Below are 14,078 nucleotides of genomic sequence, written 5' to 3' on the forward strand. Positions count from 1 at the left end.
CATCTTTAGCTTATTACAGAATATATAAAAAACATATAGGCAAAAATAAAGCACAAAATAAGGCAAATGCAGATGATGAACAACAAACAAGAACCAAATGTACACTGGTTTAGTTTATTTTTCTTTTACTAAAGGTTTAAAACGGGCCAATTTGACCCAAACCGCGTGCAAAGGTGAAGTCACACTATTTATCTCATACAGTGAATGCTTTTTTTTGTATCCACTGACGCTTCATGCAATGTGGTTCTTCCTTGTCAGGGTAACAAAAAAGGTATAACAACAAAAAAAAAAAGAAAGCAATTTAGGTGTGCAGAGAGCAGGCGAAGCGAGGAACATTGCCATTTCCTTCCCCCGACAAGAGCTATGACAGGCGACAAAGCAAACATCCAGGCAGGGGAAGAGGAGCTCCCAGCTGTGCGCCATACCTCTTTAAAGGGAAGACTAACGATGCTGGTGTCGAGAAAGCTGGAGGATTCAGCACATGAACGTACATCAACATGCAGTACCCTCCATTTCAGGTGAACTCTCTTTCCTTTCTTTTTTCCTCGCTGCCGCGCTCCAGAAAAATGATTTCTTTTCTTTTTTTGTTGATGAGCTGTGAAGTGCTGGCAGTATGAAATGCAGAAATGGGAACCCTGAAAAAGAACTGACTTTACAGCCTCAGTTGTGACTCTGTGTTCCCCAGCCAAATGGTATTTTTGACAAATTACAAAGCAATTATACAAGGACAAGATTTCATTCTGCTTTCTCGGAATCTCAAGCGGAACATATATCCGGAAATGTCTGCACATCAGTCAGTCATAATATGGCTTTTGAGCTTTGACTAAAGCAGAAGTCTGCTGCGCTTTCAGCACTGACAGAAAATGCAAATGATGAAAACATCATCAGAAGTTTTCATTCGTTTTCATTGGCCATGAGGGTGATGTTCATTTTATAGTCAGTTGTCCAGGTAACACAAACAAAGCAAACAATATGAGTGGTTTAATGCTGTTTTTAACCATGGATACAGTTATGTTTTGATTGTGATATAGCAAAAGGCTGAAGAATTTAGCCGTATTCATTGACTTTCATCAATAGTATAGTTGCTATTTTACCTACCATCCTCTGACTCAATGTAGTTGGATAGCTACTGAATCACACAATCAACTCAATCATGGTTTAGCTGTCAGTCAGTACAACATTAGCTCAAACAAAAACACCCTTTTGTCATTTAAGGGTTTGGTTTGAAAACACTATATGAAAACATTATATGACATATAATATAATATAAAATAAAAACAAAAGGGCTATACCCACAACCCAGAAAAATGCAGAATGGAATAACCGATGGAATAAAATTAGTGTGAACTAGGACTCAATATTATCTACTTCAGAACAAGACATCTATCCTGTTTCTCACTGCCCCCACCAGTCAGACCATGATTTTAACTTATCTGCTGGACAGGCAGGTTAATAAACACAAGAGACCTTGTTCAATGGTGGGGTGTGAGGGGGATTAGATCTGACATCATCTGATATAGATCTAACACGTCTCAAATTTATGAAAAATTCAAAGAGCTGAGCACGCAAAGACAACTTCCTAATGCACACTCTATAGTGCACACAAGCTCATAAAAGATCTGGCTGATCAAACACCAAACAGGAACTGAGAGGACGTGAACATCTTGGGTGTGCACCTTAACAAGGTCCCAGATTCCTCTATGCCTTTGACCAAAAAAAAAGCGCTTCTGTGGAAATGTGTGAGCAACGCGAAACGGTCGCAGGCAATCTGCAATTATCTCAACAGCTATTTGCTGTCTGACACCTACAGGGAAACCATTCCCATATTCTCTTGTCTCCTGTATATTTTGACAGTTTGTGAATGTCACTTTCTTTTCACATTACAGGACTTTCTCCACAGAAAGGGTAATTTACAATGGATGCGCAAGTAAAAACTTTTTTGCAGCTTTCAAGCCACTTCCAAGTCATCACGCAATTTACTCCAGGTGTGAAGCAAAGCACTGTGGCATGCAAGCACTGGGGCATGATGCTTGAGCTCACACTTGGAGTAAACAAACTCCTCTTGCTGCATGTCTCAGGCATTTTTTTTACTTAGTAAATATATCTTTAAAATAATTTAAAATTAGAATACAAACAATTAAAACAATTTTGTGCAACCTCTCAAACGAGAAAGTTTGGGGAAAAAAGACTTTTTTTTATAAGGCTTCGTAATCCACAATTTTATATTTGTAATTAAAACCAATGGTTTCACAATGAAGAATTTGCAAAGGAACCAACATCCTTAACAGATACTACATTTGAAATTTATTACACAAGGACCTATTTCCCTGCTATTAGAAAATTAAACACCCGATTCTGCTTGCTCTGCTCTGCATGCACCCGCAGTTGTCAGTCCACACTGAAATGACGCAATAGTTGCAATTCATGTAATTTACATGGGAAAGGACCGTCTCGGCCCGCCAAGCCTGCAGCGAACCCTTCCGCTCGGTATCTTTAAAAACCAGGGCCGACCCGTGCGACAGGCTGATTTGTTCTCTCGGCGCGCGGGAGTATTTTCGCCGCGCGCTCTCTGCCGAGGCGCGGGCGCGCTCGGCCCGCGGCGGCTTTCGTCTGGCTGCCGGGTGGGCCCCCGCCGCGACGCGCTGCTCCCAGCACCCCCAGACGGAGGTGACAGTTTTCATCACATCATTTCGGGAAGAGGCCCCACGGGCCACGCACCTGCGGGTGTCAGGTGCGGAACAGGTTTCCGAGGAGCCCCTTCGCCATTACGCAAATACGATCCGCATGTGGGACATGCCTTCAGCCTCCTGGCTTTCTTCTTAATGCGCCTCCGTTCTTGCGTTTTTGCAGACTTGGCAGGTGGTAATGTATGTGGAGGCACAGCTGTAGCAGCTGAGACCCAGGAGAGATCCAGCCATTTGACAAGGGCAATAGGCAATAAATGGTTTCAGGTATTCTCTAATGTGACAAGTGAGGTGGGATGAGAGGGGTAAAAGGGCAGATAACACCACCCACACGCTCCTTCTACATTCAGCCATATTACACAGAGATTAAAGAATGTGTAGTACATTAAGCCTCCCAATAATATCAAACTATGTAAATATCTCTGGTGAGAGCCTGCACCAATCATGTGCTGAGTGACCTCATTTGTGACACGTATCAACCCAGACCTGGAGGAGATGGCCGCCCATGAAGCCCCTGTCTATGATTTAAAAAATGAAAGCTACAGTTCAGCTGACTCTCTCTGAATCATTTCCCACTTCATAAAACCCCGTCTGTGGACTCCTTACATGCGGAAAAAAAACTATTTTGTTTGGGTTTTGATTAACGATATAGTGAAGTATTCCCAGAAGAAATAAAACACGAAGAAATAAAACACTGCAGAAGTGTTTTTATCTTATGGAGATTCAAACCGATAGCAGCAGATTTAGGGTTCCGAGGCACTCTAGTAAAGCAATGGAAACACTGGAGAAGCTAATCATGCATTGACATGTATTTGAATTAATCTCACAGCATTTATACCGATACCCTGTCTTTTCCAGCATCTGTGATGCAGTGTCAGTAAATAAGCAGGAACAGGGATGTATGTTGTTCTATTATTGGAGACAAAAATAGCTCCAATTCAGACACACTTCAGTATTTCTGTTGTGAGGGTGGTCAGGCCAGACAAATGAGGAAAAGATTACATGGACTGATTTTTGCAAATTGCTGAGTGCAGTTCTGACTCATAAATAAAATAAAACATGGATGTTCTTAAAGAACTAATTCATTAAGGCAGTGAGACTATTTTTTTACTTACAATTCCCACAAGCTAGCAACAAAACTCTGGATGGTCCCTCTCAAAAGCAGTCAGGAAAAGATTATCCACATGAAAACCTAAATTCTACGAGTAATCTTTAATCTGTCCAAAACATACTGTATCACAGACAGAAAAAACCTCCAAAAGCACAGAAAATAAGCTCCAGCCTTCGTACTCATATCAGGGATAACTCACCTATTTCTTAAATCCATCAACAAACGATTCGTATGTGTATGTACAAAATAATCACGACGGTGAGGTCTTTGATGTCAAATGGATGGACAGGAGATTGTATATGGCTGGATTGTAAAGGTACTGTAAGGAGCTTTCTTGTAGATTTGATTCCCCCCAAATGCAGGGCTTTAGGAAATATTAATCACGCTCAGCCATGACATGATGAATAATTAACAAATCTAACTTTAGCCAGCTGTGTCACTCAGCAGTATTTGTCAACTTATTTCCGAACAGAAAGTAGCCAGACTGCAGAAGCTGACTGGTGCACTGGCTTTTCAGAACAGGCAAAGACAAGCTCTCCTTCACTGGAGCACCATGAGCACATGTGATGTGCTAGGGACAGTAACAGTAAGGCTCGGTAGACATACAGCAGATCCTAGTAAACTTACGGCTGGGTTAATACAGTATGTGTGATAGGTATATGTGTAGGTGGTTACAGTGGTTAGCCCCATACCACTGTCTTCCTCAGGGTAATGAGGAAGTACTTGGCTCTTTATAAATGATGATCAGTAAAAAAATGTCAAAGTAAATGTTCAGTTAATGAAAGCAATGTCAGGAAAAGTAAACTAGACCATTACATCATTTCTTTTAGTGCAATGTTTTATAAAATCCATTTTGTCCAAACATGCATCTTCATATTTATATCATGATGTTAAATGTAGAATTATGAGGAATTCGCTTTTATTTTGTAGAAATTTGGCTGATCGAATAATGGATGGATGCTGGCAGGGAGATTACAACAAAAATAATCTGTTGGTGAGATGGAACTACACAGCACTGATGTCTGAGTCTACTGGCTGTTAATCTCTTCGCTGCATTTAACTTTTTTCTCAATGTAAATGTAATCTCAAAGTGCCTTCTCACATCTGAGCAAACATTTTCACTCTTGAAATTGCCCTGCAGCAAGAAAGCAACGATGTGATCTGCAAAATTCTTTGGAATGCCAATCTATGATGCAAAGCTACATATATGACCTTGCTGTATTGACAGGAATTTTATAATTACATTTTAAATCACAGAGAGTAAAGAGAATTGGAAATTGCACTACAGCTGGGTTGAATATTCCGAGAACATTAAGTAAATGATCTATGCCAGGCAGAAGCACAAATGACTAGTGCATTTGCCCTGGACACAGACTCTAAAACTGCCTTCATTGTAAATAAGCATCTATAAATTTGCTTTCTGTGGATATACTTCCTAAATTTTAATTATTGATAATAATCATCACTATGCGTAACGCACACACACACACACCCTCAGTGGCCACTTTATTAAATACACTCTACCCTCTTTTGCCACAAGAACAGTCCAATTCCTGGGGCATAGATTTGACAAAATGCTGGGAACATTCCTTTGGGATTTTGGCCCAGGCGGAATAGAATCGTGCAGTTCCTGCAGATTTTCAGCCACTCATTCATGCTACAAACCTCCCTTTCCACCCTGTCACAAAGGTGCTCTATTGGATTGAGATCTGGGGACTGTGCAGCCCAATGGAGTAAACTAAAGGCACTGTCATGTTTGTGGAACCAGCTTGAGATGTTGTGTGCTTTTCTGACATGGCTCATTATCCTGCTGGAAGTATGCATTTGGAAAAGGGTAGACTGTGGCCATAAAGGGAGGCACTTGGTCAGCAGCAATGCCTTGGTATGCTGTGGCATTCAAATGATGCTAAATTGGAATTAAAGGTACTAAAGTGTAAAAAAAAACATTCCTCACACCATTACACCACCACCACTGGCTTGCGCTGTTGACACGAGGCAGGATTGTGCTATCTGCACTGCACGTTGCAGCAGATTTGTTAGACTTGGTGACATTTTTTCAATTTTCAGATGTCCGGTTTTGGTGATCACTCGCCCACTGTAGCCTCGTCTTCCTGTTCTTAGCTGACAGGAGTGGAACCCAGCATGGTCTTTTGCTGCTGTAGTACATCTGCTTAAAGGTTCAATGTGCTGTGTCCAGAGATGCCCTTCCGCACTCCAATATTGTAAACAGCATTTATTTCAGCATTTCTGGGTTATCTGTTGGCTTGAATGAGTCTGGCCATTGTCCTCTGACCTCTCTCATTAACAAAGCATTTTAGCCTACAGAACTGCTGCTCACTGGATGTTTTTTTTGTTTATCACACCATTCTGTGTAAAGTCTAGACTGTGGCCTGTGACAATCCCAGGAGGGCAGCAGGAAGGGCAGTTTCTGAGACGTCTGGTGCCAACAATCATTTCACAGTTAAAGTCGCTTAGATCATGCACCTTGCCCACTCTAATGTTTGGTCACATAACAACTAAACCTCTTCACCATGTCTGCATGCTTTATATGTACTGTTATAGCCACATGATTTGCTGTTTGGTGGAGCAGGCCATATCCATGTACCTAATAAAATGGCCACTGAGTGTAACAATGAATCAGAGATTAAAGTGAAAACTGTCAGCTATAATTTGAGGGTATTTACATCCATATCAGATGAATTATGAATTGTATAGGAATTCTGAATTACAGCCCCCTTGTTCTACATAGTCCCCAGTTGTTGATTGAATCTACAGTAAGTCATTGTTTCATACATTTCTTGAGTCAACAATTGCCCATAATTTACCATTCCATTTTGTTCTCAACTGAAGGGTTTCAAGCATTGCAATTCGTGCTGCATCCATTGAATTGTCATTGAGTGTTGAATTCTTCGTCCCCCCAAAAAAGTTGTCCCCCTTGTTAAGATAGGCAATCTGTACAACTACTGTACATGCATTGATTTTACAAAAGGGAACGTTCTTACCTGAACAAATCAGTTGCTTGAATGTTCGATGTCTATTGGCACTTGGAGTTGGGGGGGGGCTTCATGTTACTGTCTGTCTGGGATTCGCCAATTGCCAGCATACTAAATACAGTAGTTACACTAATTTTTACTAGCTGTACTTGAGGGTGTGGTGTGACTTGGGAGATATTTGAGCAAGATTATAATTATGAGAGCGCGAATGAGAGAGAGCAGTACATCAAAGAATTATGTTAATAAATGTTGCCAGTATGTTATTATTTCGCTCCAGAACGCATTCTGAGGAGACAGCATTGTTTGAGTTAATTATATATTCATTAGCGACTTCGATGTGAATGTGGTTACAGTGGTTTAAAACATTATCTACGGCGTCACGTTAGCAATTCAATGACAACTCATGCGATATCTCGTCTAACCAGAAAAACTTCTAAAAGCATCAGCTCCCTGGCCTCCAAAGTATCTACACTATGGGGAGATTTTAGGTTTCCAGGAATTCTCTCAAGATTCTGTCATGTTCTTTTTTCGCAATCAACCCACTAGGACAGCAGGATTGATCACATTTGGAAGATTTCATGCTGCTGGAAAAGTGTGTGCTTTATGGGCTAGCTCTTAAAATTTAATTAAATCAAGTCCCTTCATCCATGAACCGTTTCTCGTCTGCCTGACATGTCAGTCCTAATCTCTGAAACATGAATTTTGTAGTTTTTCTAGGAATTTTGATTTGACAACTTGATGTTCCAAAAGAGAAGACTTATGATACTGCCCTGGAACTGGTGCTATAGTAAGTTATGAGTCATGAGAAGGTACATGCGCAATACTTATAAATGCTTAAAAAGCAAGGAGGCCTTGTCTGTCAGCCTGCCTGTTGCTGGAACTTTCTCTGTCAAATACAAGACAGGTGATTGGTGATTATGGTCCACTTAACAAGCTTCTTGTTCCAAGGTGTGTGGTTCTCCCTCCAACAGCACTGTGATTTAACAATCAATTTAATGTTGTGATTCCCGCCCTCACACTTGAATCCACTTATACGCAGTCCTTCTTTACTTATGCTGTCCATAAACACATATTTTCTGAATAGACACAGGCATACCTTTGTCAGATACATATTTTCAAATAGCATTATAACATATTTGTATTCAACCCATACTGGTGCCTGCCGATATAACAGAATTGTGTAACAGCACAGAGTCATACATACCATACATGTTATGGTTAAAACAAACCTGGTTAAGACTGTTGTCTGCATACCCTTCCAAATTTCACTCAGTGTTCTTTAATGCTGAGTTATGCAATGTTCTCTAAGAAAAGAGCAGAATTGTTTCCAGTGGTACTGGGTGGCAGACCTGTTGTGCACAGCATTTATTAATTGGACATTGGTCCCATATGTTATCTATGGAAGCTAGGTATGATGGTGACTAAATGAGTACAGCCTTGTTGTAATCTTGAAGTTCTTGGTTTTTGCTGTGTTGCACTTTATTGCTGTGGTGCTGGACATTTCTAAATTTTGAGTTTTCTGAGTGTTTGGGTGATTAAACTTACGAGACTTGTTCAATCACAAAGCTGGCAGTCCTGGCATGTTAGTGGCACATTAACAGCAGGTCAGTTGGCTGTTCCGCCCCGCAGCAGCCTGTCCCCACGCCTCTTCTGACGTGCGTAAATCCTGCGGCTGTGTCAATTACGGGGATGAGCTCCTGCACTTACCTGCTTGTGAGCGTGGTCATAGGAATTTATGTGGTTGTCAAACTCCTGGTGCTTGTGGTACTGTTTGTCACATAATTCACAGTAGAAATTAGCCTTCAGGTCTTCCAGAGCCTTGGCTATAGCTTTCTCTTTCTCTGCATAATCCTACAGGAGGAAAGGGAGGGAGGGAGAGAGAGAGAGAGAGAGAGAGAGAGAGAGAGAGAGAGAGAGAATTAAATAATAAATATTTCACAAATTAATGGGATTTTGAGAGCCGAAAACTCCAAAAGCCATGTAAACGTTTGACAGAATAATGTTTTCTTTTTTCAGAATGCTACATTACCTTCTTTCTCTGCATTTGGCATTCCAAAAGAAATTGAACAAAGATAGCTGACAGCTTTTGGAGAAATTCACATTGTTCAAATCCTGAATTGCCGTCTCACTCCCCTTATCTAGCAATTACAACCAGAGAAAGCTCCTTTCACAAAAATTCTGCTCCTCAATGGTAAATAAAGCTACATCTGAAGTTTCTGGATTTACTGTGCTGGTCGGGCACTTAGGCTGCAGAGAACCAGCGATCACAGTTACAGCCTGGAACCTAAGACAAAAATGTTAGCATGTCTCAAAACACACAATGGCTGCATGCCTGGCGAACAGAAACAGGCCGATGGAATGATAAGGGTTAGAGATAATAGAATATCTCCACAGGCTTGTTGGCTGATATTGACAGGAGATGAACTGAAAACTTCCCCAGCTGTTCCATATTCATGCCTGGAGCTTGTGTACACTCAGTTCCGTTAATGTGGAATCAGTAGGATAAAAAAAAGCCTGTCTCCTTTTCTATCTAATAAGGAACTCCTTTGGTATTAGCGATAAGATCGTAGTTGCCAAATTATCTGAATGCATCCAGCTGTGCTGCCTCATGTAGAGTGGAGTTACAGTAGTCAATATCTAAAGAGGGAAATCACAGTGCCGCTCGGCACTTACATGAGAAGGTTGGAGATTCAATGCTGATATGAAGGATTCAAGCATACCCTTGGTGTTTTTTGTTCATTACTAATAGAATTCAATGCCAATCCTTTTGGTAACAAGTAACTTCATAGGGCCTTGGGTCGGTGTTCAGACAGAACAACTTGAACAATTGTCCATTGAACAATCTGCCATGGCATTGAATCTACCAGTGTACAAGGTGGCAGAAAACTCTTGTTCCTGAGCATCACAAAAATGTTTGATTGGGTTCAGGTCTTGGGACTGAGAATGGTCTGTGCATAGCGGCACTGTCATCCACAGGCCATATTCATGGTAGGAAGGAAATGCTGAAACGTGATGAAGGTGACACAAAATCAAAACTAGCAATTAGCATTGATCTTGCCTTCTAAGTGGATGAATGCATCCATCCCATACCAGGCATACCAGGAAAATGCACCACACTCCATTCCAAACCCTGCAGAACCCTTTCCCGTCGGTGCCCTGTGCCTCAGATACACGTAGCCGTTTTGTTGAGAAAATGTAGTTCATTGACCATGCTTGATGTAATTACTTGCTTAGGCCATAGATTTAAATTTTATGAAAGATTTCAGTTTTCCCCTCAGAGTTCCATGTCGGTATCACCTTAGACACAGTTCCTCCTAAAACGTCTGCAAGTTCAGCAGTCATCATCACTGAAACTCCAGTCAAACATGTCCCAAAGTTCTAGCCATGCTAACCATCATTGTGGGTAAACAGACCAGTGCAGCAATTTTGTCCATGGCCCTGAACATTCTGGGATGTTACTTTGCTACCTAATTAACGCAGGAACCATACCTGTATGGAAGCACTAATTCAATATACTTTGTGTCCCTTGCTTACTAAAGTGTTTCGACCTTCTTGGCCTCAGCTTGGTGTGTCTGGGATTGTGTCTGTGTGCATGTTTGTGTGCGAGTGTGTGTGTGTGTGTGTTTGTTGCACAATCACAAAATCACTATCACACAACCATTTTCTCTTGGTTATAGTCTAAATATTGTTTTTCCAAACTTAAAAATGTTGAGCCAGTTAAAATGAACAGAACATCTGCTGGTGAATAACCTTTGTTTAAATTCAAATTCCACATTAATGAGTTCAGTGTTAACTATCATAATTTGAAGTGAGAAAGCATACACTTATTACATGAACAATGTTCCTCAATAATCTTTTAAAGTCTTTATCTTACCTTTGCTTAATTCTCAAATGCAGGTCATCCACCTGACAAAAAATTAAATTAAGTCCTCTTTTGTATTAAAATATACTAACTGCGGCAAAATGTGTTCTAATCAACATTTTTTCCTGGCAGTGTACTGCAAAATCACTGCATTACAATTTGCATACAAATCTATTCTGAATTAATTAACATGTTTTAATACATTTTTAAAAAATCAATTCATAAAATAATTAAGAGTCAGGACAATGAACCATATATGACTGTGCACATTCAGGGAAGTTGCTTAAAAATCACATTCTGTAACTATAATATAAAAAATGGTCAACTATAACCTCATGAATTTCTGAATTTCAGAGAGCAGAAAAGATTTTTGACCCCAAGCAAGCATACAGTATATTTAATATTGGTTTAAACTTGGGGTATTGTCTCTTACTATTGAGAAGAACAGACAGGGAAAGTATTGGCACATTTGAATGTACATGCTTAGAACCTTCACTTGTGGCAATTAGTTTATATTATTTGTCTCAGTTAATGTACCAATGTTATTTCAATGTTTACAGTAGATCATTTAACAAGAGGTTTGAAGAAACTACAGTGACCAAACTGCTGAAAGGAAGAACTATTGGTTACAAACTAATTCAATAATTTTTACAGACCAAATACTTAAGCCATGGTGGCATTCAGGATCCTTTAATTAAATTCATTTTACTACTTAATGCCACTGATATTTATTCTGAACCATTAATAACTTTTTATTACTGCTGAAAAAAGGTTTATGATATGTTTTGTGCTGAACTGAATCTTCTTTCATGTTTGTGATAATCAGTGGCTATGAATTCCAGTTAATGGGTATGATTAAACTCAGTGTGCACCAAAGTTAACAATGTAAAGCTGAAGCAATCATTTAAAGTGACGCCTTTACAAATAAACGATTTCACATTAAAGAAAAACCATTTGTTTGTGCAACAGAAGTCCACCTCTAATCAAATACCCTATTCAAGATGTTGCATCCTACTTTATCAACCTATTTCAAGGCAAACAATATAAGGAATTTATGCTTTAATTATGAATATTACACATTACATGTGGAGATGTACCTTTTTGAATAAGGCATTCATCTTTGAATGCACACCTCAGTCCTAAAATGTATCTACAAAGTGGATAAATGACTATCTCTTTAACTTTGCTTGTTAAAGTACCACTCCTTCATTCTCACACCTGTATGTTTTAATGAAAAATGTTCCCATTAGTCCTACAAAATGTCTTTGTGCACTGGCAAATTCCCCACTTCGTGTGTTCATTAATGGGGCTGTGAGCTTTTCACAGCTTTATCCAGGTGCTAGCTGTTTATGTGCAGAAACATTATGAACCAGTCAAGTGTCTAGTGAGCCTCTGTCATGGGTGAGGATCCAGAAGTGTGTGGGGGTGATATATTTGCTTCTCTTGTCCAGAACAAAAGCAAAGCAATAACTTGCCATGCTTGCAATGTCAGATACTGCTTGCATAGAGTAAGCCTTTAGAGTCTGAAGACCTAACTACAAATTTGAATGTTTTTCATATGCCACTTCAGCTTTAACATGGCACCCTCCCTTAGTTTGTTGAAAGCCTGCATGCTCGCTTCAGGCTAAAAAAAAAACAATTTTCATTTTGGAAATGGCATCTTCTCCGTGGTATTGCATCCTATTTACATTCTCACAGATGTGACACCGTGCGATAAATCTTAACAAGCAAACATGTGTAAGTCAGTGCATCTGCCATCAACCCAGCAACGTGTTTTTGACACAAAATAACAGATGTCAACTTTTAATTAGTTTTGGATAAGTTCTGAGGAAGCAATGTAAAGAGATTTGTTCTAGGTTTGGCTTGTGTTACACTTTGCCTGCAAGTAGAGACCTTTAAGTGTTCAAGAGCGGGCTTCACAGACTGCAGGCAATGAGCCAAGAGTCAGGGAAATTGCAGATGTGGGCATTGTGGCTAAATCTAGGGGATTCTACAGATTACAGGTTTGCACCTTTAAGCAGGGGTGTCCACTGGGGTAGACACAGGCTTTTCACCCATCCGTGTGCTGAAACATCTGATTAAACAAATCAAGGATTTTATTGAAGTCCATGATTAGTTGTTAGTTGAATCAGGGGTTTGGTCCTGTCCTATAACAAAAGCTTTGACCCAAACCAGCTCTGTATGGACAGGACTGAATATGGTTTCTCTGAAGAGAGCCTTTACTACATGCCCCCTGTACTCAGACCACTGCGTTCAAATGGAAGAAAAATGGAGAAACCTACAAATCTATGTCATGCATCATGCAACTTATTTTGCTCTGGAACTAGCTGCTATCTGTCATAAGTACTCTGTCATTTAGACATGTGAAATCCACCCCATTTCTTGAGTTTACGGTCCTGAGAGTTTCATACACTACTGGGAATTTAAGGGTCATTTTCACAGACTTATAACAGAGTAGCCACTCCATGCCACCTATATCCAAGTGGAAAAAGTGAAAAAACAGAGCTGGGATCAAGGCATTACTTCCCGAATAGGTAGGCAGCAAGTCTGAAATAATCAATAGCAAAGCACCGGTAAAGCTCCTTTTATTTAAAAAAATGGTCACTGCAATTAGTTTGGATTACTGTCATCCAAACAATAAATATTTGTGGTTAGTTTAAGCTCCAGGATAAAGCTCTATAGTTTTTTACCACCAGTTCTAGGTTGAAGGGGAGAAAACACCATTTGAGTAAACATGAAGTCCTGAGATTTTTAAAAGCATCTATCCATACATTAAGTTTAAACCTTTTTGCTTAGCTTTTTTGATAGTTACTTTGCAGAAAGAATTATAGTGGTTATTGAATATAATGCCAAACAGCTTGATAGCTAGCTGGACAGCAACTTTGTTTAGCAAGCTAACCTATAATCCAACCAATCTCTGCTGGTTCACAAGGCCCTGTTTTCATGGTCAGTGCTCAACTGTTAAACTCTCTCTGTAGCACACTGGTAGCAGTTTGGTATCACTATGGCTATCAAATCAGTCATTTTAGCTTAATACCAGTGTGTGGAGGCCATAGCAGCTGGCAGTTTCATCATGTCGAATATACTTTTCTGTGCGATGCACTGGGCGTCATTATGTATAAGTTAAGGCGTGTGTAATTTGGAAAAATAAAGTGTGAAGCAGAAGTCAGGGGAAGATGTGGGCACAAAGTTTTTGGGGTGATTATAATAAATGATAAACTAACCATATCAAATGGCAGAACTCTGCCACCAACTATCAGATTACAGGAAGACTATGCCACTAAGTTTTCCAGATGCTCTTTCAGAGATTGAGCATCTGCCATTGAGACTGACACTAACTGCAATGTGATTTCTCGCATGATGTGGCACAAGTGCCATGGTTTTTTAGTTCTCACATATTTTTTATGCCAGTGACTGTTGAAGAAGCA

General features: G+C 40.0%; 1 protein-coding gene across 1 annotated transcript in view; it reads right to left on the bottom strand.

Annotated features, from left to right (window-relative positions):
• Nucleotides 1-14,078, bottom strand: part of LOC118220384 (G patch domain-containing protein 8) — a 148,035-nt gene that overhangs the window by 9,294 nt on the left and 124,663 nt on the right. Inside the window, exon 2 of the mRNA XM_035404252.1 lies at nucleotides 8,496-8,639. Within this exon, the coding sequence (XP_035260143.1) occupies nucleotides 8,496-8,639 (144 nt within the window). The remainder of the gene's footprint in view (nucleotides 1-8,495; nucleotides 8,640-14,078) is intronic.

Source organism: Anguilla anguilla, chromosome 1 (genome assembly GCF_013347855.1).
Source record: "Anguilla anguilla isolate fAngAng1 chromosome 1, fAngAng1.pri, whole genome shotgun sequence".
Classification (NCBI taxonomy): Eukaryota; Metazoa; Chordata; class Actinopteri; order Anguilliformes; family Anguillidae; genus Anguilla; species Anguilla anguilla.